At 36.4% G+C, this 27,119-nt stretch overlaps 2 protein-coding genes across 7 annotated transcripts in view; both read right to left on the bottom strand.

Moving 5' to 3' along the window:
• Positions 1-4,728, bottom strand: part of LOC129417437 (kelch-like protein 29) — a 108,480-nt gene extending 103,752 nt beyond the window's left edge. The window contains exon 1 of one of the 2 annotated variants that reach the window (XM_055172100.2): positions 4,461-4,728. The gene's annotated coding sequence lies outside the window, so the exon portion shown is untranslated. Of the gene's footprint in view, positions 1-4,213; positions 4,237-4,460 lie in introns of those variants that run through there. The other variant, XM_055172101.2, reaches the window with a different exon arrangement.
• Positions 4,729-5,568: 840 nt separating this feature from the next.
• Positions 5,569-25,835, bottom strand: LOC129417046 (NACHT, LRR and PYD domains-containing protein 12). Of its 5 annotated transcripts, XM_073869891.1 has the most exons (11): positions 25,661-25,834; positions 25,232-25,381; positions 22,684-22,836; positions 16,736-18,613; positions 13,078-13,245; positions 12,379-12,549; positions 10,532-10,705; positions 10,194-10,364; positions 7,278-7,451; positions 7,108-7,154; positions 5,569-6,991 (listed from the first exon to the last, which is right to left on the bottom strand). In XM_073869891.1, exons 2-11 carry the CDS (start codon positions 25,366-25,368, stop codon positions 6,438-6,440), a joined length of 3,627 nt encoding a protein of 1,208 aa, XP_073725992.1. In that variant the 5' UTR covers positions 25,369-25,381; positions 25,661-25,834; the 3' UTR covers positions 5,569-6,437. The 5 variants fall into 5 exon arrangements, with proteins under 5 accessions (XP_073725992.1, XP_073725990.1, XP_073725988.1 ...); XM_073869889.1 differs by lacking the exons at positions 10,194-10,364; positions 10,532-10,705 and having other exon boundaries at positions 16,736-18,610; positions 25,661-25,835; XM_073869887.1 differs by lacking the exons at positions 10,194-10,364; positions 10,532-10,705.
• Positions 25,836-27,119: the final 1,284 nt, after the last annotated feature.

Here is a 27,119-nt window from a genome sequence, read left to right as displayed (position 1 = left end):
AAAAACAATCATTTTTAGTGATTGAATATTGTATCAGCACAAAATGTTGTAGTAGTGCATCCGTATGAGAGATAGGGGCAAACAGATTTACACAAGCTTCACGAATCTGAGACAGTGTCCTCTCCACAGCCGTTCATATTTACTGCATGACAGCGTATCAAACATCTCAGCAGAACAAGGAAGTCTGAGGTTAAACAAGCAATTCACTTTGTTAGGCTTCAAGTTTATTGAAAGCTGACACCACATGAAATGGTGACTGAATACTAATACAAACATTAGTCCAGTCGAAGTCACGTCTGAACAAATCCATCACACATTTACAGATAACTCAAGATTACTATAAAATCTCTTCTGTGTGCCAAATTGAATTTCATATTCTATTACCATAAAACTAAAAAAACTAGAACCAACAGCAAGACATGAATAATAGCGAATATTAATATTCATTAAAATTACTATTAATACCCAATTAATTCACAGTGGTAGCATAACTAGCATATGAATGGGGCTTTATTAGCATAATGATTCATATTCCTGGCTTGAAACTCAAAGATTCTGGGTTCAAATCCTTAAGGCAGATTTATCAAACCAAAAAAGCAAAGATGTTTTTATACATGTGCAAAACGGCTTAAATAAATGCACAAATACAGTCATCAAATCAAAGACAATGTTTAATTTTAATATACTGTATATAAAAACTGTATTACAGTATATAACATAAGTACATAATAATGATGGCTCGTTTGCATTTCACTTTACTACTTTAAAAAGTAGTACACTAAACAGTATGGATATTTTTAAAATGCAGATACTTTCAGCTGGCCTACATCAAGGTCCAAATAAAAATAAAAGAATTTTTTTTTATTTACTTAATTATTAAAATTATGTTTCCACATTACTGAATATATAAAACCATTTTAGTTGATATTCCAGCAAAAATATCCATCCACCGATCTAAACACATATGCAGTAATTGTATTGTATTGTAATTAAATTTCTAATTTTGTGGTGACAAACTCATTCTTCAAAATCCCATACACTACTGACACAGCTCTCTGTTTTCCTCATCACAGACATCGGCTCTCCAGACTTGATTTTTCCCTGTAATCTCTGTCCATATATCCGGACATACGGCAATTAAGTTGTCTGGATCTAAGAGGCGCGAGGCCGGCGCACAGCAGGGACCCCGGCGTGCCATCTCTGCCACGACACACTACAACAATCCCTCTTCAAACAACACCATCTATCATCTTTAAAATAAGCTTACAAGAGCAAAAAAATGACCTGTGCTTCAATAATAGACACTTATAGTACATCCAGAAGAAAAAAACAATTTAATGTTGTGTGCTTGATACGACTCAATAGTTCAACCAATCAATCATTTGTTGAATGATGCAGATTATCACATTAACTCATCATTTTCAAAATATGGGTAAACTATACCTTTAAAGTGTTTGATGCATTTAATTATGTACTAAACAAACAAAAAATGATTTAGCTTGATGAGATAAATGTATTATGAGATATAGCTTGTTCACAAGACTTACATGGTTTATTGTGACTTTACTATAACACTAAATCAGTTTGTTACTCCTTTTTCTACTTAAAGAAATGTCAGATCAAAACAAAGTCAAATAAATTATAAATTATATAATTTTTGCATTGTAACATAAAACATAGCCTTTGCAAAAAAAAAACATTTTTATACAAACATCATTTCTTTATTTTTTTATGATTTTGGGGGTAAAGTATAACTCATAGATGCCAGGTGTTATTCAATTCCCCCTTTGCATCTAACCTACAAAACCTCAAAACAGAATGAGACAGACTGACTGTAAATAAGTTTAAAGTCACTGCATTTCTATAAAATCCCCCAATCTGGGTCAGATCTACAAGGTCTGAAGCCTTAAAGACTGCAGTCAACATGAAGACATCACTCCATTAAAATAGTTTCCAAAACACATTACTTCATTATTGCCCGAGTCTTCACCGCTGGTTGCCTTTCTAGCCCTCTGGATTTACTACAGTCTAACATATAATACTAACACTTTTGAATATCTTGAATACGCTAAAATAAGTTTTATCAAAAAGGCTCAAACTCATTATGAGACAGAGAGACTTTAAATTCACCTTGAACGTTACATTTAAAAACGAATCATTATTATACAGGCCTTCTGAGAGTCAAAGGCGCATTAACAGCACCTCACTAAAAATACATTTAATATGACAGTGAAGCGTGAATAAATGAATGAAATGTCCTTCAGTGTGTATTTCTTAGATTACTGGTGGGGCATGTTGTCACGCTATATAAAGAATAGGTGGCTACAATTAAACAGACTATTGTAGGTTTTGAGGCAAATTTTACAAATGAATCAAATTAATCTACATTAATAACTATGAAGCCAAAATGGAAAAGTTAACAAAACCACTGCCTTACACAGAAAGTGTGCATAATGAACCACATAAAAAAAAAAAAACATTTAAAGAGGACATATGGTAAAAATCTAACTTTTGTCATGTTTAAGTGCTATAATTGGGCTTCTATCAACCTAGAAAATGTGAAAAAGAAAAGTAACTTAGTTTTGGTAAACCATTCTCGGCAAGCATGTAACAAAGAGTTCATTGAAATTTGGCTCCCCTTGTGATGTCAGAAGGGGATAACACCGCCCCTTAATCTGCACTATCCAACCATGGCACTGCCATTTAGTGCAGAGATCAGCTCATTTGCATATTAAACATCACACCCAAAAAAATTGCACATTTTTGCTCCCACCTACAAAGTGGCAATTGTAACATGCTATAATATATGATCTATATGATATTTTGAGCTAAAATGTCACATACATACTGTGGGTAGTGCTGGGCAAAGATTAATCGCGATTAATCGCATAGAAAATAAAAGTGATTTTTGGCATAATATATGAGTATGTGCTGTGTGTAATTATTATGTATAAATAAATACACACACATTCATGTATGTATTTAAGAAACATTTACATGTTTATATATATTATTTATATTTTTATATATTCTATATTTAAAATAAATTAAAAACAATTATATATAAGTAAAACAATTCTGAAATGAATATATGAATGTGTTTGTGGTTAAATATACACAATTATTAGACACAGTACATGCACATATATTATGCAAAAAATCACTTTTATTTTGTATGCGATTAATCGCGATTAATCTTTGCCCAGCACTAACTGTGGGGACACCAAAGATTTATTGGACATCTTAAAAAGTCTTGTGAAATGTCCCCTTTAAATCATGTGACAACCTTAATAAAGACTTCTAATAGGCAAATATTCATGGACAACCCATGTGTATCACTAAAGGTAGCTCAACTATGTTCAGATGTCTCACTCTCTGAGATTGTGAAGTGAAGAAAACTCAGAAACTCCACATACGTGAACACAGCACAACCTGCACAACTACTGACTGTGACAGCATCAATACTTTATCAGACGTTTGTTAAGCCGATACAACATAACATCACCAACAGATATCCATTTTTAGATTTCAGCATCATTAATCAGATAAGCGCTTCAACAGACATTTGCTTTTGTCAATTGATTTATCAAACCCAAGACTCCATCTTTTATTTTTTAACATAGATCATGGCCTCACATTCTATATTTGACATACATTTAATAATACATGACTGCTTTAGACATCTGCATCATATAAATCAATATTTCTGTAGCAGGCAATGGCTTAACCTTTCACCCCTCATCAGCACCCTATATGACGTCAATCAGAAAGTGAAACTATCTTACAAACAACTATCAAGTATAACAAAGCAGCACACATAAGTAAACAAATGATGAACTATTTGATTTTTGCAATGCTAAAAGCTTAAAATTAATGCACTTAAACTGTTTTACAATGACCTCTGTATCACATACATTAACAATATTATGCTTAAAAAAACTGGACAAGAAAATAAATAATGCATCTGTACATTTATTTACCCAACCTACCAACAACTGCTAAAACCATCAAGTCTATAATGCAAAATATCACCGCCAACTGAATAAATTGCTGGTATTTATAGTTTCAGCATTAAAGCTTAATATTGACAGGTGGAAAAAAATATTACTTATGTTTTATCCCAACAAAACAATCCAATTTATTCAAACTTCATATAAATATAACATGCATCACAAACATGCATACTAGTCCAGTTGTCTCAATGGTTGCACACCTGTAACGTTTTGGAAAAGTGAAAAGAAGAGTCATCAGTAACTCTCTCTCTCTCTTAAATCCAGAAGGTCAGATTCCTGCACCTGTGCCTTTCCAAAACCCACTGTTCTCAGCTCTATACAGTTTATCATCTAAACCACCATCTCTAGATTTAAATATACAAAAGTCTTTGGTTATATCAGTCTGAGTTCATGTTCAGAGACTCACTGTCACACATTTAATCCAGCAGCAGTAGTTTGACGTCTTACCTTCAGTCCGCGCGCGCGTCCTTGTTTAAAAGGATCTGTGCATCAGACACCGCACGCGTTTGTTACATTGTATCAGACAGAAATCAGACACTTCCGCTGCTACTGTCAGTGTGATGCTCGGCGCTCATGCACACCACTGATGTGATGATGAGGATGGTGGTGGTGATGCTGGGGTCTTCAGCGCGCACACGCATCTGCGTGTTTTTGGAGAGTCCTCCTGCTCACAGCGACTGCTGCTCTGTGTATGTGTGCGCGCGCACGTGGCTTTGCTCCGCCCCTTTACGACTGTTACTGGTCCCACAGCGCCACCAGTCGAAAGAAAGACGATTTAAACTGGTCACATGTATCACATTTTAATTGGGAACCTGTATGGATCCTTTGAACATTCAACAAGCCAACATTAAATGAGGCACAAGGTACAAAAATATAAAATAAGCTTTATTTATAATTAAGGTTATTTTGCCATCAAGTATTTCTTATTACCACATACAGTATTCTTTTATTAAACCTATTAACAAATTATTCCAGTGCACAACATCCATTTTAAAAATATGATTGGACTTTTAAGTAGGAATTCAGAAAAAGTATGTATAATTTAAGACCATGTACTGAATATAGTGCAATGTATTGATTAGTTTGTTTGACATCAGTTTATCTCTGGCTCTTCACAAAAACATCTTAAGCAAATCATAATCTTTATTTACATTATAAGTGTTGATGATTTCACGTCTCATATTAAATACGTGACTGACATCTGCTGGTGATGATGAGTAAGTGCAGCAGAACCTTTGCGAGCTTTTCATTGGAAACTCATCTGACTGGACAATATGGTAATAATAAAGTTTTTTTTTCAGTTGCTAACAAGCATTATTCAATACTGAAACCACATTTTCAAAACTTTTCACACAGCATGAATGTTAGCCAAACAGTTTTTAAATCTTAACTCCAAAACTCACTCAGATCAACATAACACTGGCAACAATTCTCATTCAGAAAACACACATTTCATTCACAACACACTGACCTAAAAAACACTAACAACAGGAAGCATTACAGAAATGATCAACTTTTCTTGATTTTCCACATAAATCAGTTCTTCATAGAAAACTGTAACACCTTTTCACTTTATTGAAAGCATAAATGATTCAGAAATGATTACATTTTTATATGAATATAGTACATTTTACTATATGAAAATTACAGCCAAAAGGTGAAAAAGAGGACAATTTCCAGGGCTGAATGATAATAAAAAAAATAAAATACATTCTCCACATCATTGTAACATGTGTAGTTGTTCATTATGGTAAATTACAGTGACGGTTCTTATCTGTTCTCTTTCTCTTGCGTTTCGCCAAAAGTTGATGGCAATGCATCTTGGAAAGTATCTTCTCTGAATCGATCTGATTTGATCCATATTTGCCATCAAATTCAGTTCCAAACTATCTCCTTTAACTAAATCATGGTAATGAGACTAAGGCAGAACACAAAAAAATGCAATTAGCTTGTAATGATTTTTTTTTCAGCTATAAAATTGAGAATATTTTAAAATAATTGTTGCATAAGTGCTTGGAATTTGCCATCGTCCTGCTTTGAATGTGTTTTGAAATGCAGTGTGTTAGAAAAAGGTGCTGAAAAGCATTTTGAATAGCATTTTGCATGTTGTGAACATGGGGGCAGATCTTTTTTTACAACCTATGGTTGTGGAGTATTAATGGGAAAAGAGTTCCTGAATTTTGAAAAGTGTGGTCACTGAATGCATTTTGTCTGTAAGCAATGAAAAATGGTTCACAGTTTGGTTTACACTGACTTAGCTGACTGTGAGAAGAGTGTGCTTTCAGTATTGAACAATGCTTGTTAGCAATTGAAAAAAAACTGTAATAATTTTGTAACTACTGAATCAAAGCCAATCACATACATATTATGCATTATAAAACCAACAAGTTTCCAGCTGCATCTTACAGAGTTTAGGTCCATCATTCAGTTGTGTCTCATTGGAGGTGGATTAATCTCACAATAAGCATCTTGGTTAATAACCATTACACTAAATCCAGCATAGAGAGGTTCAGTGAATGTAGTGTATGTTGTGTGTAAGTGTGTGAGTGTTTGTGTATTAGAGACGCTGTAGAAGGACAAAATACCGGCTGACCAGTCCAGATACACCGCTGCTCTTTCAAAGTCCGGTGAATCTATAAACGCCTTTTCTGCGCAGTTTCCTGTACTGTGCTCGGCAAATAAAAACTCGTTGTTAAGCATTCCCAGACTGCAGTATTTTTCATTGGGTCTAAATAAGCCGTCACCCTCCTCACTCACTTTATATGACACATATATAATAACATCTCCACTGAATTTAACTTCCCAATAACAGCGGCCAGTCAGACTCTCTTTACATAAAACCTGAGGAGGGCCATCATATCTCTCTAGATAATTGAAGTGTGACTGCTCATCTTTTACATATGTAACCGCTCTGTTCTCCTTAGACAGTATCAGATGATTGTTTGCGGTGTTTGGGTCAAATGTGAGATCACAGACATCTGTAGACAATAAGAGACATTGAATTAGAGAACATTTACAACACAGAATTAGAGAACATTTACAACACAATAACAGAAATGTGTGTGCGTGTGTATATGAGTGTGTGTGTACTTACATTTTTGTGGTCCTGATATAATTCTGAACTGTCCTCCATGATTAACACTATGAATGACAAGATATCACAATATATCACATGCTGCATATTTTACAATGTGTCCAATTATGTTTAGATGTGCCACACACTATGTTCTGTGTTTTAAAACAGATTATTAGAGCCTAACATACTTGAGTTTGTGTAGTGTATAGTTTGTATCATTGAGTTTATCAGTGAGCATCTGAACTCCTGAAGGTCCAGGGTGATTGTAGCTCAGGTCCAACTCTCTCAAATGTGATGGGTTTGAACTCAGAGCTGAAGCCAGATAACAACAACCTTCACCTGTCACCATACAACCTGATAATCTACAAAAACAAACACATCAACAGTTGTCAATAATTGCCTTATCGATTAGTTGGTCTGTTACGTCACATGCTCCAACACCACCATTGTACAGGGCGAACTGTGCGCTTCTATTTAAAGTCAGACGCTGTTTCTTAATGCAACAACAACTGAAGCAAAAGTGCAAACAAATGCTGGTTAATAATTTCTTCCTTTAATATAAGTGAGTTTGTTTATTTGTTTAATTGTTGTAGGGTTTCCATAAAAATAGTATTTTACAAGGGGGGGGAGGGTATTACTGTAACAACACATGTATATCACTTTCATATTTAAATGGGTTAATTTATTTTGTTAATAATGTTGATTCTCATCAAGGTCTAAAGTTGAAGATTAAAATGAGTTTATTATTCTGTGGCAAAATTTCCTCACCAGCACATCCTTGAAGATTAAGGGCCCTATTTTAACGATCTAAGCGCAATGTCTAAAGCGCACAGCACAACGTCTAAATGGGCGTGTCCGAATCCACTTTGGCTAATTTAACAATGGGAAAAATGGTTTGTGCGCTGAGCGCATGGTCGAAAAGGGTTGGTCTTTTTTTTTTAATGAGCAATGGGAGTATTTTGGGCGTAACGCAAAAAACCAATGAGAGTCTCAGCTCTCATCCCCTTTAAAAGCCAGTGCCGCTGGCGCTATGTCTAATACCTATTTAGATGATGGACTTTGTAAACTGAAAAACTAAGCGGAGGAAGAAGATCCCCAGTTTAAGATTAATGTTAAATAATTGTGTTGTTTTTCACTTGTATTGAAATTGTTATTTTTTTTATTAAAACCTTTAAAACACGTTTTCTTTTAGTCACAGAAGTAAAAAAGCAGGCTTTTAATTGGTTTAAATGTATGGCTATCCAATATCATCAAAAAATAATTTACAAGTATGTAAGAAAAGGTTTGTACTCTAAAAATACTTTATTTGTAACAGACAGGAGATAAAGAATTTACAAACAGCTCTCCGCACGTTTCAGCACTTGGACAGCGTCAGTTTTTTTTTAAGCATTACTTAAAAATGTTTCTCATCTCACCATATCCACAGGTACAGAGTCATCATATACAATAAATCCATGAGGTAGCATTTTAAAAAAAAAACAGATGCATTTGTTTAAAGCAAACCATTTATTTACTTACCAGTCTACAGGTGAAGCAGCTCTTTGCGCCTTCTAACGTCTCATAATCGGTCCTCATTTATGTCCAAGAGACTCAATAATAATCTTTTACATTCAATCCTTTAATCTTTCATATTTAAAAGCATTTTTGTGCATTTTTGCGCATTCATGTATGTGATAAGCAACCACGCGTTGTCGTCCCGTTTATAGGCGCATATTACTAATGCGCTCTTTAAATAACAAAAAACATATTGGGCCTATCTATTTCTACACCTCGTTTTCAGACCAGAATGCCCATGGGCGCAAAATAGGGCACAAATCCATTTGCTATTTAAACAACGTGGCGCTAAACGTGAAAATGATAATTGCGCAGGGTGGAAACTAGCAAAAGACACTTGCGTCGCGCATTGCGCTGCATTGTGCCGGGTGTAAGATAGAGCCCTTAAAGCAACACTATGTAGTTTCCATGTAAAAATGGCTTACAGCTCCCCCATGTGGTTGAAAAGCACTCTTCTGCAGGCAGGGGGAGGGGTGGGGCTGTGTTTCCTACCCTCCACCGCCACTTTCAGAGTGTGCTTGTAGCAGCTAGGAGGCTGCTCAGGTTGCAGCAACAGTACAATTTGTCCAGTTAAAAGTTGTTCTATCACAGAAATAATTTTAGAGACATTATTTAAAGGTAAAAAAACTACATAGTGTTGCTTTAATTTGTTTTGTTTGTTTATGTTTTGACATTAAATTATGTTTAACTATTTAAAAGCGGCACAAACTTTTTATTTGAGGCTTAAAATATCAAAATCAAAAAGATTATATCAGTAAAACTAGTGGTGTGTGATTTTTGCACTTTTAAATGTACATTTCAACACATGAATACACTAATTTAGAGCCTTATTTAGCTGTAATAAGTAAAAAAACTAATGAAGTAATATTTACGTTTTTATCCGATTAGTCGATTAATAAAAAATAATAATCAGCCGATCAATCGATTATAAAAATAATTGTTAGCTGCAGCAGTAAATATCACAACACGTGTCCTAACATGCTCCGAACCACTGATTCAAAACAAAAGATCTATAATTATTATAAAGCAATGTTTCATTTTAGCTAGTAATTTAATGTTATAGAAACGGGGCGTGTAGTTATGATTGGCGTGGTTGAATTGGGCGTGCGAGGGTTTGGGCCGAAGTTTGATACCGCGGCTCCGCCTCTGGCTCCACGGACGATTCCTTCTGCGCATGCCTTGGCTCTAAACAGACATTTTTATGTAACATGGCGACGACCATGGTCGGCCATTTTTAGCTTCAATTCATTACAATGTAGGGAGGGAACGTCACGTCGTCCATCTTTTTTTACAGTCTACATACATTTGCATACATCATGTACCTTGCTGGTGCAGACATCGTACATGATCGTTAGCCAGCATGCTAAGATGTAAAAATCATTATGCAGTCACTAAAAGCGTGTTCTTTACATTCATTGTTATTGTAAGGTCATCTGCTGTGTACTGTAGTATTGACCGATAAATAAGGCATGTGGTAAGTTAAAGGCGTTAGATAACAAATGTGAGCATATTTCATAACCAAGTGATGTGTTCTCTTACGGCTTAAATACCTCAGTATGTTGAGTTGACAGTTTGAACTCTTCAGTCCTTCAGAGATCAACTTTACTCCTGAATCCTGTAGATCATTGTTACCCACGTCCAGATCTCTCAGAGAGTTTGATGATTGAAGAACTGAAGCTAAACTTTCACAACATCCATCAGTGAGATTACAGCCAACAAGTCTATAACAGAAGACAAAACATGTTTCTTAAAATATGTAGTAGATCAATCTCAGAAATGACTTTGAGGACCCCTGATATAAATGCATGCCTTTAAACAGTATTTAAAATGATATAATATCCAATGACTAGTACAATAAATCCCCCCATGCTGTTATTTTTTTCCATACTTCAGTATCTCCAGGTGACAGCGTGAACTCTTCAGCCCATCAAAGATCAACTTCGCTCCTGAATCCTGAAAGTTATTGTAACTCAGGTCCAGATCTCTGAGGTGTAAGAGTTTTGAACTTAGGGCTGAAGCCAGATGACAACAACCCTCATCTGTCACCCTACAGCCCGATAATCTACAAAAACAAAACACACAAACAGTTAACATGATCTGTAAGATTAAAGAGGATGAAAATCTGACTTTTCCATGTTTAAGTGCTATAATTGGGTCCCGAGTGGTTGTATCAACCTAGAAAATGTGAAAAAGATCAACCCAGTAACTTAGTTTTGGTAAACCATTCTCTGCAAGCATGTGAAAAAATAGCTAATTGAAATTTGGCTCCACTTGTGATGTCAGAAGGGGATAAAACTGCCCCTTAATCCGCACTATCCAACCACGGCACTAATTTGAACAAAACACCATTATTGCGATCAGTGTTTGCATTTTATCAGCTCATTTGCATTTTAAAGGACACACCCAAAAACAGCACATACAAGCTGGCAATTTTAACATGTTATAATAAATTATATGTGAGGCATTTTGAGCTAAAACTTCACATACGCTGCACTATGGGGAGACACCAAAGATTTATTTGAACTTTGGCAGAATTTGAACTTTGGCGAAAAAACGCACCACGTTAACCAATTTAGGAGCTTGCTTTAGTAGTGACGTGATTACAGAAAGCGAGTGGAGTCGCAGAAGCCCCTCCCATTACGCAAATTTCCGCGTGAATGAAGCGAGTACACTCAAACTGTTCAAGCGGCAAACTAGGCGCGGTAGACCCGATTTTTACGCCTCAAACACGGCAGGTGTAAACCCACGGTAACTGCAAACTGAGGACTACAATGATTTCAACCTAAAATGGCCACCCTTAACCTCTGAATCAGCCAATAAAATGCCGGCAACGGAATACAGTCACAGCAGCATGTGACACCATACATTCATGAATCTTGAAGACATTACAATTATATTAGTATTTAAATATTTTAATTTTAATTTGCTGTAAGAAATGTTTAACAATATTACAAATAAGTACATGCATTGCTAACATTACGAGCTGGAACTTCTTTAAAAACAAACTTGAACCATGCATTTCTAATGTTAGGTTCCAAGTATGGTTCCAAGGTAAGGTTATACAGAGACTGTATTCTTCCACAACCGAAACACTACGTTTGGGTACTCATAACAGATCACCATGTCAAAATAAAAGTCTTTCGGGAAAAATTTATTTAAAAGTAATTTTGGTTACATGTTTACTGATTGTTGAGACAATGCATAGGTTTGCTTTGCCCCTGGCCCACACATGTCACGCAAGCTGATGCAAGCTGTGGGCGGGGCTACAAAAGTAGTTATTGCCTTTTGGGTTTAGAGGAGGTGTTTAAATTCTAATCTGACGTCACATTTCAGCACATTCCTGAACCGACTGTTTTCTTGGCTTGGTGCCAAAAATTGTTATATTTCATGTACTGATCACAGCCTGATCTCACAAAATACGTGAAATAGTCACGCATTATTTTGCTCATTTTTTTGTGTCATTGTCACGTATTTCCACCATTTTACGCTCCCCTGCCACGACTTTCTTTTCTGTGACAGTTTCACGTATTGGTTACTCAACTGTTTTTCCTATTTTCTTACAATTGTGAAATTTGTGAGATCAGGTTATTTCAGTAACAGGGACGTTTTCAGTTCTGAAATTTGCAGGATGTTCATTTAAGTATGAAGAACTCTTATATAACAAATGATCAAATTGATTGTTTGATTCACCGCTCCTTTAAATTCATAAACAAGTCAATCTATGTTTAAAAATACTTCAGTATGTTGAGTTGACAGTTTGAACTCTTCAATCCATCAGAGATCAACTTTATTCCTGAATCCTGTAGGTCATTGTAACTCAGGTCCAGATCTCTCAAAGAGTTTGATGATTGAAGAACTGAAGCCAAACCTTCACAACATCCATCAGTGAGATTACAGTTAACAAGTCTATAACAAAAGACAAAAGTAGCACTGATAAATATATGATAGATTTAAATGAATGAGAATAAAAACACTTTTGTCTTCTGACATGAATTGAAACAAGGGTGTTTAAGGTTTTTAGGCTGCTACAATAAGCACCTACACTACAAATAATGACTTTCTTACTTAGTATTGCTTTCCTGTTTTTGGTGTAAATATTTAAATGCATTTTTTGATGAGCAAAAAGACCTAAGAAAATAAGTTGAGTTTTTAGATAAAATATATCAAATTTTAGTGAATTTGTACAAAAAACAAGCAACAAAAAAAAACTGATATTTTTTCTTGAATTTAAGTGTTTAAGAAAAAAGTATTTTTTTCGTACCCCATTGGCAGATTTTTTTGCATGTTTCACTTAAATTTGATATATTTTGTTTACAGTTGTAGCGTAACTTTTTCACAAATTAAAACTAGCTAACCAAACACTGCTAATATTCCACCATCAATATTTAACTAAGTGAAAAAAATAAATCCATGTATATACATGTTTATAAATACCTCAGTGTGTTCAGTTGGCAGTGTGAACTCTTCAGTCCAGACATCAACTCTACTCCTAAATCCTGTTGATGAATGTTCCTTATTTTCAGCTCTATTAGAGAGTTTGATGATTGAACAGCTGAAGCCAAACTTTTACATTCATCTGTATTTAAACTACAATCAACAATTCTATAACAGAAGATAAAACATGAAACAATAAATTAAAATTGTTGTGTTATTTATACATTGACCACTTGACTAATATTCTATGTCATATCACTCTGGCATTCGTGCCAATAACTTTCATTTAAACATACAATTTGTAGAATCTGCCGCTAGAGGACGAAACAATTACATGGACATAGATTAATGACGCTCTGAAGCAGTGTGGAATGATGGAATTTGTTGTCTTTAAATCAAGCACTGATGGCCATCAATCAGAAGGGAACGAGACATCATGTTACCACATGAGGTAAAGTAATCAAGTTTTATAAATGTTGTGTTTGATGACATCGTTTTATTTCATTATGAAAGGTTTCAGGTAATGTTCAAAACTAACTGTTAGTCATAGATGTTACAGTATTATTCATTTGATCGTGTGTTAACACAGCACAGAATTAAGTGTTCAGATCAACAAACTTACCATAAATATGCGAGTAGCCCGACAGACGCTATACACTAACGCATACTTCCACATTTGTCCACGACACTGTTGTCATGTGGTTTCTACATCAGTAAAGACGGTAACAAAGGGTAACTTGGATATTATTGTCATTGACTGGTGACTGCACTGCCCCGTGTCACTGTTTAGAATGGCAATTTTCAAGAAGTTGAAAACATTAAAGATATAGTTAGTAATCAGCTGGACAAAATATATAACACTGGCCTAGGGGTTTTTGGATATTTTACAAATTGTACCTTTAATCTAAAACATTTTAATAAGTCAAAATAGCCCAGAAAATTGATTTGAGTATATTGATAAAAAATATTTAGATGGCTTCATGCATTCATTAATGAATACTAAAGGAGCAGTATGTAATATTGAACACTAGCGGGTAAACTAGGTATCGCAGTGTAAATTCTAAATAGTGGGGAAGGTTTATGTAACGTCCATACCACCGCGCCACCAGAGGGAGCCCTCGCCGAAGTACTGACATGGCGCCGCCCTGTGCCTCTCTGATCATTTTCTGTTTTGCCTTACTTAAAGGTAGGGTAACACATTTTGAAAAATGCTAACGGTAGCCGCCTAGCAATGAAATCCCGATCCCACCCTCAAGTCAAACCGCCATCCAAAGTCACGCCTCTTCCAAAACACATGAACACGCACAGATCAGACGGTCACATCTCATGTCTCATTCAGCAGTGAGAAAACTTTGCTGTACAAAGTCGAATAACACTGCCAAAATAACCAAACAACTGGTTTATATCAGAATTAGTTTAAGCACACGTTCGGTTGTGTAGACGTAGTAACTATATCGTTACGCTAATCCGTAAACGAACACAAATTTCATAAACAACACAATGTTTCATCAAAGTAGAATATCTGAATCCATCTCAATACAAACATATCGCGTACCTACCTTATCAAAATAAACAGTGCAACGACTCTTTCAGACCCTTTGCGTCCTGCAGCTGTTTGCATCTCGTGGTAAAGCAGTAAAGTTACCGATGTTCATTTGGGGTTTTGCTCTTGCTGATCCAGGCAGTTTTTGCTGGTGTTGTTATAAAAGATGCCTTTAGTTTTGTGCCTCCTGTGTACAGTAGGTTGTCAATTTAGCAGAAAAGTTTGCTGTTCTCACTGTTTACAGGCAGGAGGTGAGCGCACGTGAACGCGCCGATGACGTATGGTGTCTGCGTGGACTCGCTGCGCGGTGGGCATTCAAATTATGCTTACGTATGAGGGACAAAAATGGAAACGTCCGTTCGGACCGAAATCTATGATTTGTTGAACATTTTTTGGTCCTACGCCTTTCACAGATGACATAAATTTCTACAAATACATTTAAACAACTTAACACAGTGATTGCTATCAGGATGTAAGGAGACTTTTAACCAGCATAACAAAAAATGTTTCAGGATCAAATCTGTTACCCTACCTTTAAGCTCCAAGCTGGCCTAGGCCTAGCGCGAAGTATTGCCATCTAACCCTGCATACCAAGTGTTTACTCTGAGTGTTATTCTGACTGCCTGTATATGACCTTCTGCCTGTTTACCTGTGTATTGCCTTTGGATTACCCCTTGTCTCTGTTTGCCTGGATTGGACTGCCCATTGTTATTGACCTGCCTGCCTGTCTCAGTTTACCCACTTGCCTTACGCTTTGGATTTGTTTGATAGATTGGTTTGTTTTAATTAACATCCGCAAAATGGATCCCGCTGTTTCTGCGTCCTCCTTAGGGCTCAGTCACACCAAAAGCGCTTTAAACGCTTGCAAACGCAAGGCGCGATGCACTGCCTTTTTTAAAAAAGAGCAGTGCAGCGCGGCTTTTCATATTGCTAAGCAACCACCGAGTCAGCTGTCTTGTCAATCAAATATTGAAGCGTGAGCGCTCTTTTGCTGTTAACTGTCATATTAGCAGAAACTTTAAAAAGAGGACGCTTGCTCTGACCTTGTTTGAGGATAAGAGGAGCACAAACACGCAGGAGAGAGTGAGCGAGTGAAGTCTGGTTCTTCAAAGCAACTGTAAACTTCCCTCAGCACAACGTGAGGCCCGCCTCTCCCCTCATTCGATTGGACAATGGAAGACGCGAATGACGTCAGGCGCTCCTCCGCTCTCAGCGCTCCTTCAAAAACGCGTGCGTGGCAGGCGGCAGAAAACCGCAAGGCGCCCGGCGCGCATAAACAGCGCGCAAACGCGCCCTGCCCATAGAATATCATTCAAAAAAGGCGCCTGCAACTGCCATAAACGCTTTTGGTGTGACTGAGCCCTTACAGTTTATTCCTCAACCCCCTTTTGGGTTGCCAGACAAATACAGGGTAGAGGTTTTCTCGAGTCCAAAGAAATGTACCTGACCCGAAATGACCAAAACACTTTTTACCTGACGTGCATAAATATTTTTAAAGTAACACTTTGTAGTTTTTTCAACTTTTAAATAATGTCTCTAAAATTATTTCTGTGGTTGAACAACTCTTAACTGGATGAATTCTGCTGTTGCAACCTGAGCAGCCTCCTAGCGGCTACAAGCGCACTTTGGTGGCATTGCAACAATTTTGGCCAGCTGCTCAATTTATTTTCCTTTGTTATCTGACGACGACACCAAGGTAACCACTAAAATGTAGGCATCCGAGGCAGGAGGCACACATGAAACTTTTAGACCCCAACCTGATCGGGTCGGAGCTCAGGTTTTCGGTTCTAAGTGGACCCGTGAAGACCTCTAGTCTGCAGCCTTGCACACACCATTCAGACCCCACCAAGAAACCCTGGTGCCCTTGCAACCGATTTAGCCCACTGCTCCATTTATTTTCATTTGTCATCTGATGGCGACATCAAGGTAACGGTTAAAATGTGCATTTAAAATTGATTGACAGATTGTTTAGACCCCGGGTTTTCAGATCTATTAGGACCGGTGAAGGCCTAATTACTGCTGATGGAAAGCATTCGTTTATCTGCTCATTTTTGTGTTTTTATGGAGGTCATTCTGATAGGTTCACAAGCTACAATCACAGTTACGTATACTCACAGAGCTTTTCTGCAGTTCATCACAGCTGGTATGAGTCTCACGGCACCATCATATGTTGTGTTGAATTGACTGATATCAAACTCATCCAGCACCTCCTCTGACATCTGAAGCATGTAGGCTATAGCTGAACATTGAGCAGCAGAGAGTTTATCCTTTGAATATCTCTTTGTTTTCACAAACTCCTGAATCTCTCTGTACAGAGTCTGATCGTTCATTTCCAACAGACAGAGGAACAGATTGATGGATCTATCATTTGAGAGATAATGTTGATTAGTTGAGAGTTCATCATCTTCGAACTGGTCACTGGAGCTGTCACTTATGGGTTCTTGATATTTGATTTTGTCTTTAATATACTCGCTGGTTTTCTTGATGGTTTCTGTGGTGTCCACGGTGTGTGTTACTAGATCCTGTAAGAGTCTCTGATTGGACTCCAGCGAGATGCCCAGCAGGAATCGAAGGAAAAGATCCAGACGTCCATTTTTTGTCTTTGAGGATCTATCAGTTACTGTTTGTAATAGTCCATACAGCGCATTATTCACATCAGATTCAATGTTCTCTACTACACATGAATGAAACATAAAGAACGCAGCGAGAAACTCCTGAAAGCTGAGATGTATGAAGCTATAGACTTTCCTCTGATTTATCACAGATTCCTCTTTAAAGATCTCAGTACAGATCCCAGAATACACAGAGGCATCAGTGATGTCTATCCCACAATCTCTCAGGTCCTCCTCATAAAACATCACATTACCCTTCATCAGCTGTTTGAAAGCCAGTTCAGACAGTTTCGCAATCGCTCCTCTGTTGGACTGCAGGAGGTCCTCTGGATCTTTCTCATCATACTTCTCATTCTTCATATTGATCTGAATCAGCAGGAAGTGAATGTACATTTCAGTCAGGGTTTGAGGGATTTCTGCTGTGTGATCTTGTGTCAGGATCTTTTGAAGCACAGTGGATGAGATCCAGCAGAAAAGTGGTATGTGACACATGATGTGGAGACTTCTTGATCTTTTAATGTGTGAGATGATTCTGCTGGCTTGATGTTCATCCCTGATTCTCTTCCTGAAATATTCCTCCTTTTGAGGATCATTGAATCCCTGGATTTCTGTCACACGGTTGATGTATTCAGAACGGATCTGATTGGCCGCTGCTGGTCTGGAGGTGATCCAGATGTGAGCAGAGGGAAGCAGATCTCCTTTGATGAGGTTTGATATCAACACACCAACTGATGAAGTCTGAGTCACATCACAAACTTTCTCACTGTCTTTAAACTTCATTGTTATTCTGCTTTCATCCAGACCATCAAAGATGAACACAACTTTACACTCATCATAAATCTTTGAGTCCAGATCTTGAAGTTCAGGATGAAAGTCAAGCAGAAGTTTGTGAAGACTGTACTGATCATCTTTAATCAAGTTCAGTTCTCGAAATGGAAGCACGAACATGAAATCTACATCCTGATTGTCCGTTCCTTCAGTCCAATCCAGAATGAACTTCTGCACAGAGACGGTTTTACCGATTCCAGCGATGCCTTTAGTAAGAACGCTCTTGATTTTGTTCATCTTCTCCTCATATCCTGGTTCAGGTAAGGGTTTAAAGATGTCATTGCAGTAGACTGTTGTGTCTTGTGAGTGTTGTGTTCTGGGTTTTTTCTCCATGTGTAACACCTCATGTTCTTCATTCACACCTTCTCTCTCTCCATTTATGATGTAAAGTTGTGTGTAAATCCTGTTTAAGAGGGTTTGATTCTCTTGTTGTTTGATTCCCTCAAATAAACTCTCATACTTGTTCTTCATGATGGTTTTGTGTTGATCTTTGACTCCATGTAGGTTTGTAGTCTCGTCCAGTAGTCTGTGTGTCTCTGTGTCCTGTTGTCTGCTAAGAGTTTGACAGTAATAGTCAGTTTTAGTATTTGTACTTCATTTGTGTGTTTTTTTACTTCTCTCGTGACTTCTGTTCCGAGGGATGCAAATTCAAAATATGTGTTAGTTGCATCATGTGAACCATGTGCATCATGCGTCTTGCCTGCTGCACAAGCATTAAAAGTGATTATGACGCTCATGTTTACAAAATACTTGCAAGACTTAACTTAAGGGATTAGTCCATTTTCTTAAAAAAAATCTAGATAATTTAGTCGAGAAGAAATTATGTTTTTTGAGGAAAATATTCCAGAATTTTTCTCATTTTAATGGACTTTAACTCTTTCACCGCCAGTATTTTTTAAAAAAGTTGCCAGCCAGCGCCAGCGTTTTTCATGATTTTCACCAAAGTTTAATGCCTTCCAGAAAATGTTCTTCTTCAGATATATAAACATACAATATACCAAATGAAAGAACAGACCCTCTGCTTTCAAACAAAAAAAACCGTTTCATCCTACCTTCAGTAGTTCTTTTGTAATCAGCTTTTGAATATGGGCAGGTTTCTGCAAAAACACCACATTTTGAGCAAAAAGCAGAGATAATTCCATTTTTGTGACGGACTTTTCATAGAGATCCCATTCAGAGCGATCTTTAAAACAGACACGGACATGCAGCAGCTTGCCAGAGGGCAATACTTCCGGGTTTAAAAAGTTGCTGAAGGGTATTGCGGAACGACGGAAATACTCGTCATTGGCGGGGAAGTGTTTTCTCTTGATTGACGAGATATCTCGTCAATGGCGGGGAAAGAGTTAATGGAACCCAACCCTTAACACTTAACACTTAACTTCTTCCACCCTGAAGCTATTTTGGGGATTTTCGCCTTGATTTGGCCTACCCAATTTCAAAAGCTTCCCATACCCACATGCAGAGGTTTACATACAAATGTTTGGTATCATTTTACAGGAAACCCTTTGAAATTACATAAAACACTGTTGAAAGTGCTAAACATGGTTGTATGTGATGTCAGTCCTCTAATAAACACAAAAATAAATAGGCGCTTTTTGATGTTTTTTTTCTAAAGTTTTTATTTAAAAGTGTATAACTCTGGCCCTGAGTGCCTCAGCTCCCTGAAGACAGTTTTGTTTGATTTCAGCAATTGCCAGCTTACAGAGGAAAAAAGATTTTTTTCTCTATCATAATCTATGCAAAAGTTATTTTACTCCAACTGATGGGAGGAATAATACGCTTATGGAGTTAAATTTCTGCCAAAAAACATTTGAAGTGCTACCATAACCACATACAGTGGAATAAATGCAATTGCTTTATATCATTTTAAAGAAAACCCTTTGAAGTTACATAAAAAGCTGCTGTTTGTGACAAATAATGTTATGTATGTTGTTTTTCATATGAGGAAACACCAAATTTTCTTTTTATATGTTGTAAATACTGCCTCTGATAGTGTATAACTCTGGTTCTGTGTGCTCTAGCAGACTGCAGACAGTTCTGGTTGTTACCAGCAGCAGACAGTAAACACCCAAAAAAAGAATGATCTCTTTAGCATGTCGCATTCAAAAGTTATTTTCATTTTACTGAAGTGTGCGAAAATACATTTTTCATATAAATATTAATTTTTTGTTTTGGACATATAATAAATAACAAGGGATTATTCATGCACACAACCTAAGAAAATGCTGTGAATGGACTCATTTTTTAGAGTAGGACCTAAGAGAAAAGATGGTGTATCATTTGTGGCTATATGTGCTATCTGAGGCAGTCCACACTCAATTTTCCCATATGTTTACAAAAGACGATTTTTTACCTTATTATTCATTCAACTATTGTTGGATATGTGTTGATAATAGAACAAAAATAACGCTGTAGCCTTATTCCTGAGAGTGAGAGCTTTCAGTTGATATAAGACTTGCCCATGTTTGTCATACTTGAAAAATATGAAATGTGTGAATATTAAATCATATAAAAAATTATGGGGGGGGTGATAGTGTAAATTAAGTGTAAATAACTTTCTTACAGTAAAAGATTTCTCAAAGTGATGCATATCTGGAGAAAGTAGAGAGTCTAAGCTTTCAAACAGTATCTCATATGTGTTACTGGGGTCCATGATGGACCATTAAAGATTAAAAGAATATTTTATTTGAGTCAAAATACGAAATTTTGTACCCGGGACTGGGTCCTCAGGGTTTAAGAGGTTAAAGAGTAACTAAACCCTAAACCAACTTTTTTAAGTTAATAATCTGTAAAAATAAAGCTTTATTAGTGCTGTTCATTGATTTGAGTAAGTTTTTTGACATTTGGATATTAAGTGTTTCAATACTACAATATATGTTGTAAAAACGTCTGAGTGCTGCCCTCTTCAGGTTGAACGGTGGCTACTGCAGTTGAATTTTCCTATTGGATGTTGGGTCCAAAAAATGACTCGTGACGTAAGCAGGTTCAAGCTCACCACGCCCTTGTTACGATCTCACCACACATTTGGTACGAGCTTAGTTCGTCCCCTCTATCTCCGTTGGGATCTGCCCACTTTTCTTGCATTTTTCAAATATTGCCAGTGGGTGGAGTCAGGCTCTGACCAGGGGTTTAGTTACGCTTTAACAGTTTTTTTCAATGGAGTTTCAATGGACTATAAACGATCCCAAATGAGGCATAAGGGTCTTATCTAGCGAAACGATTGTCATTTTAGATAAGAAAAATAAAAAAGCACAACTTTTTTGTCTATCTCCGGTCCTGTGATGAGCCAGCGCGACCTCACGTAATTGCGTAATGGAAAGGTCACGTGTTCCATATATGAAACGCACATTTGCGGACCATTTTAAACAATGAACTGACACAAAGACATTAATTAGTATCATTCCACATACAACAACGTCTGAACGGTCCTCTTTCTCCACACTTGTAAACACTGGGGCGTAGTTTTGCATACATCCTCCGTGACCTCTTGACGTGATGATGTATTGCGTGAGGTCGCGCTGGCCTGTCACAGGACCGGAGATAGACAAGAAGTTGTGCTTTAAAAGTGCATATTTTTATTTTTCTTGTCAAAAATGACAATCGTTTCGCTAGATAAGACCTTATGCCTCGTTTGGGATCGTTTAGAGTCCTTTGAAACTCTGTTGAAAAAAACTGTTAAGTGTTGAGTTAAGTGTTAAGTGTCCATTAAAATGAGAAAAATCCTGCAATGTTTTCCTCAAAAAACATAATTTCTTCTCGACTGAACAAAGAAAGACTTCAACATTTTGGATGACATGGTGGTGAGTAAATTATATGGATTTTTTTAAGAAAATGGACTAATCCTTTAACAGTAAACTCTGATTACACATGAGATTAAGCGAGTATCTGGCAAATGCGAGCATCTCATAAACCCTTTAAATGCATGTGCAGCAGGCCCGTATTTTGACAAGACGCATGATGCAAATGGTTCACATGACGAGCCACTTACACTATGAGCTAAATACATGTTGTGATGAGCTTTGCATCGTGCACCCTTGAAAAAGAAGTCACCAGCCACCACTGGTTCGCAGGTTTCTGAACCATAATGTTTTGTACCACATTATATAAAATTCCATTTAATACTTAATGACATAAAAAATCTAGGACTAAATTTACTCAAGTAGAAGTAACTAAAAGATCTAAGAGAGTGAAAAGTCCAATATTATAAATTAGAATGTAGTGAAGTAAAAGGTGAATCCGGTATCATTGGGTGGGAGGAGCTTAAAAATGTGCATATTACTAATACGCTCTTTAAATAACAACGTTTTTAGACCAGGTTTTAGTTGGTCAATGGCGTTGCAGCCCACCTATGGGTGCACAAATGGGTGCAAATGCATTTGCTATTGTATTTAAACAACGTGAAAATAATAACTGCGTTGGGCTCAAACTAGCAAAAAACACCTGCATTGAGCTGCACTGCGCTGAGTGTATGATAGGTCCCTAAATGTTTAATGTGCGGAAATGTATGCTCCTTAAATTAAAATAATAATAATAATATGACCTTGAACAAATTCATCAACTAGCTTAATGTGTAATTTGTCTTACCGTAGTACTTAAGCCAAGGTAAATAATCTTTATACTCACACAGGGTCAGAGGTCACAGCTCTATCATGGAGTTTAGGGGGATTGTCCATAGACGCGTTACTCTTCATAGACACACAACTGAGTACCGTTTCACTGGTGTGAACATCACACTCCTCCTCTATCTCCTTATAGTGACTTATTTTACAGGCAATGCTGAAGAACAACAAAAAGAAACCAATTACTTATAGATGTGAAAGTGGGCAGCCCATATTTACAAACTGTAGGCTGGTTTCCTTTAGATTTGCACAAAATATTCTTAATGTTGATAAAAACTATTGTGACAGCATTTTCAATATCCGTGCGACTGTCTATAACATAATTTTTCTTTACTTGAGGCCAGTTTTAGGCCCTCTTCTCTCTTTATTTACTCCCGTTTGGTTCAATCATCAGAAAGCTTTTCATTTGAGTCTCTGTTCTTATTTTATCACTTACTGTTAACTTGATTATTTAATTACTTGAGAACTTTTTACTATTCATTTAACATTAGGCAAGCATTTATGGTCACTTCTGATTCAAGTCAATCCTTTATTTTTGCCGATCTAACTCATTTGAATAGAATCAAATTGTATTTTGGGGCTTCTCTGACGACCATTGTTACAGCCAACAACACAACATATCCCACGCATATTGTAATCGTGTTTTGAACGTCCTGGGAGCATTTTATTGATCTTCCTCTGGTAGTTGTGACTGCTGTGACCAATGACCATAGACTAAAGCAGGGCACGCAGCTGTGACTGGTCACAAAAATGGTGGTGACAAAACACAGTGACATCACACGGTCCAGATTAATAAAGTATTATTTGTGAGATTTGAACCGGTGACCTTCTGGTTGCAAGCCGACTCTCTAAGGCGAAGATCACACAGAACGCATTTATGGCATTTATTTATTTTTATGGTATAAATGTATCATCCTAATGTCTCAATCAATATTGATTCCTAAAGTTGTCGTGGATTTTTTTCAGGAGAGCCGGCTGAGATGTAAAATTCTCTTCAAAGTATTTTATTAAAGAAACACAATACTGGTCATAGGGTGTATACACCTGCATTGGTAAAATGATGATGACAATGACCCCGTTCTGAGTATTTCAGTGATTAAATAGTGGCCCAGTTTTAGTATCCCTCCCATGCGAACAATCTGTTTGCAGGCATGGATTAACGCACGGGCCTACTGGGCACTTGCCCAGGGCACTGGGCCAGCAGGGGGCCCTGTCAAATTTACTGTGTCTATTCTTTTCAAGTAAATATTTTAATTTTAATTTTATTTTCAGTAAAATTTTGTTAAATATTGAGGAATAATGTGATTTTTTTGAAGTTGCAAAGTATTAACTAGTAAATAAATCAAATAAATAATTTTAATGTATTGCTGCGCTGTTGAAAGGGACATCTAGAGGCGAGTGAAAAGCATTGCGTAATATAAAAGTCACGCGTAGAAGACGGTTACTCAAAAACCAAAACAAAAATTAGTTTAAAACCACAACCAAGTGGATCAATGAAAAGAAAGCACAAAAGGACAGCTTTTCCTCACCATGCCAGTCAGCAACTGTGAAGGAGAACGTTCATTTTCTCTAATGGCAAGAGTAAAAAACGAACTAAGAAGCAAAATGTGTCAAGGACGTCTTTAATGGCCATTTAATGCGATCTTGTGAGGGAACAGGATTTTGATGATGTTGTGGAAGCGTTTTCTCTGAGGAAATCGAGAAAGATACCCCTCAGCTAAGGTAAATTTAAACCAACTTTTTTTTTAAAACAACTTTTTTGTTTTAAGCTAGGGGCTGGACACACCAAAGCTTTTACGCCCGAAGCTACCGCATGTTTTTAATTGATTCCAATGGAAACTCTGCGTTTTTCAAATAAGCAAGCAGCTAGCGCGTTTTTTCTGGGCTGAAAACCGGCGCTCAGGGTTTTTTTCGCGCTCAGCGCTGAACGTCGAGAGTTTAAAAATATTCAATTTTGAGTGAAAAGCTCTGCTCGTCTTTTTGGAGTATGTTGTACAGTATTTTGACAGATATTGGTGAGATATAAATAAACCAATTTGTGGTGTGAAAGTACAGAATATTGTGTGCATTCTCTCCCCGCAAATTAGTGCCATTGTTAATCCTGTATGATGGGGCATACAGACAGAGGCGAGCCAACACTTGAGCCCTGTGCATACAGGTGCAACGCTGTTGCCCAAAAAATTGGTAAAGGGGGCCTTTGAGACACCCAGGGCACATCATCGCCATAATCCGCCCCTGTCTGTTTGTACTGTGCCTGTATCTTTGCGACCTTTAAGTTGCTACACAAAAAGACAGCCATTGCTGGTAAAACACAGTGCCTTGTTTTCTAATGCATCATAAAGCTATCTTGCTATTCTTATCAAGGTCACACGTACCCCATCCAGGCCTAGCTGTGGAAAAACACTGTCATGTGCAAGCAACAGAGAGACAACTTAATTAATTTAGACCTTAACCATAAAACACATGAAAAGTATACTTTTTATAAAACATTTATATTAAGCTTAAGAAAACACTCAAAATTTCTCTACCATAAAGTAAAATGACAAACTCACTTAGGGTCAGACTCAGAGGTCATGGTTTCATCGCTGAGTTTAGGGGGATTGTCCATAGATGCATGACTCTTCATAGATATACAACTGGGTTCAACTTCACAGGTGTGAACATCACACCCCTCCTCATAGACACTCATTTTACAGACAGTGCTACAGAAACATAAAGAACAACAAAAAAAAACACTTCAGTCAGCATCACTGTTATAAAATACGAATTGAAGGAACACATTTCTTTTTACATGTGAAAAACCCAAAATATAGCAGGATTCACACAGGATACTCATCTTAATATGTATGAAGTTCAGTCTACTATCAAAGTTATTAAAAACTATGTTGAATACAATTTTTTGTGTGTATTTGCTAACTGCCTGCGTAGCCGTATATGTAAACATCTCTGCATTTACTGTGTGGATAGAAAAACTGACTTACCAGCTATATTTTCTGTCTGCAAAAGCCTTACGACTGACATCAGAAAACAATCTGGCACTTAACTAGATTAAAACATGTTTACACCTGTCACCTGCTATTTAATACCAATTGTGATCCCAGCAAAGCATTTGTGCAAACCTGTCTTGCAAAATGGAGTCGGCTGAAAAGTAGTTTCACTTTCATTTTCAAACGGTTCATTTTTTTTTTTTTTTATGCTTTATTATGTATTAAAATAATGATACAATCAAAACATCATGTAACACCATAGCAAGCATAACGATTACAAATAACATTTAAAGTAAAAGAAATACACTTTAAGGAAAAAAGAGAAAAAAAAATAAAATAACTAAAAAAATAAAATAAAATAAAATAAAGAGGGTATACAATACAATTCTTTCAAAAAGAGGAATTTAACGCATTATAATATGCCATAGTCTTGGTAGCTTTAGGGTTTGAGAGTCCTTTCAATGTTTCAAAATAACTCTTCATCTGAACCTTAAATTGGGTAATATTGGGCTTAGTCCGAGCCCATTTGCATTTATGTATGTAAAACTTACCATATAAGATAATAAGATTTAAAAAAAATATATGACTTTTAAGCAAATCATTTTCTCCATAAAAGAAAAAAACATCTTTTTTCTGTATTTTGATTTTCTCTCCACAGAATAATTCAAACAAATTTTCAATATCGATCCAAAAAAATCTTGTATATATGCAATCAAAGAAAAGATGTACAATAGTTTCATTATTAATATTACAAAATACACAAGAGTCTGAAAGATCCTTTTTGAATTTTAGCAGGAATTGGTTCGTCGGGTAAATTAGATGTATAATTTTAAAATAAACCTCAGTAACTTTGTTAGTAATACAGAACTTATTATTGTAAGTCCAAATTAAAGGCCAATTCAAATTCCCAAAAATATTTCCCCAATATTGTTTGCTTCTACATGTTACAGGGTGGTGAATCAAGCTTCTAAAAAACCTATTATTACATTTGAAATCTTTAATATTAATCCCATCTAAAAGAATTTCTTTTTGAAAGGTCAATTTCTTTTCTGAATCTGTATTACCCTGTAATAGTCTTAAAAAACCAGCTGGAATAGCATCAAATACAATACTATATTCTTTTGGCAATATTGGGATATAAAATTTCTTTAAAAATTCAGAATATGAAAGCAAATAACCTTTGTCATTAATCAATTGTGAAAGCAATAAAATATCATTTTGAACCCAATTGTCGTAAAATATTGATTTATTCTTATATTTAATATATTTATTATTCCAAATGTTATGTCTGTGGGGAGAAAAATTGTGTTTATAAATAAGGAGCCAACATAAAAGAGCCTGTCTGTGAAAGTTAGATAATTGAAGAGGAAGTTTGTTAATGTCATAATCACACTTTAGGAGAAACTCTATACCACCAACTTTTTTGAAAATAAAGTTTGGGATTATATACCAT

The sequence above is a fragment of the Misgurnus anguillicaudatus genome, chromosome 7 (genome assembly GCF_027580225.2).
Source record: "Misgurnus anguillicaudatus chromosome 7, ASM2758022v2, whole genome shotgun sequence".
NCBI classification, from domain to species: Eukaryota; Metazoa; Chordata; class Actinopteri; order Cypriniformes; family Cobitidae; genus Misgurnus; species Misgurnus anguillicaudatus.
This window is presented reverse-complemented; position numbering and strand designations above follow the sequence as displayed.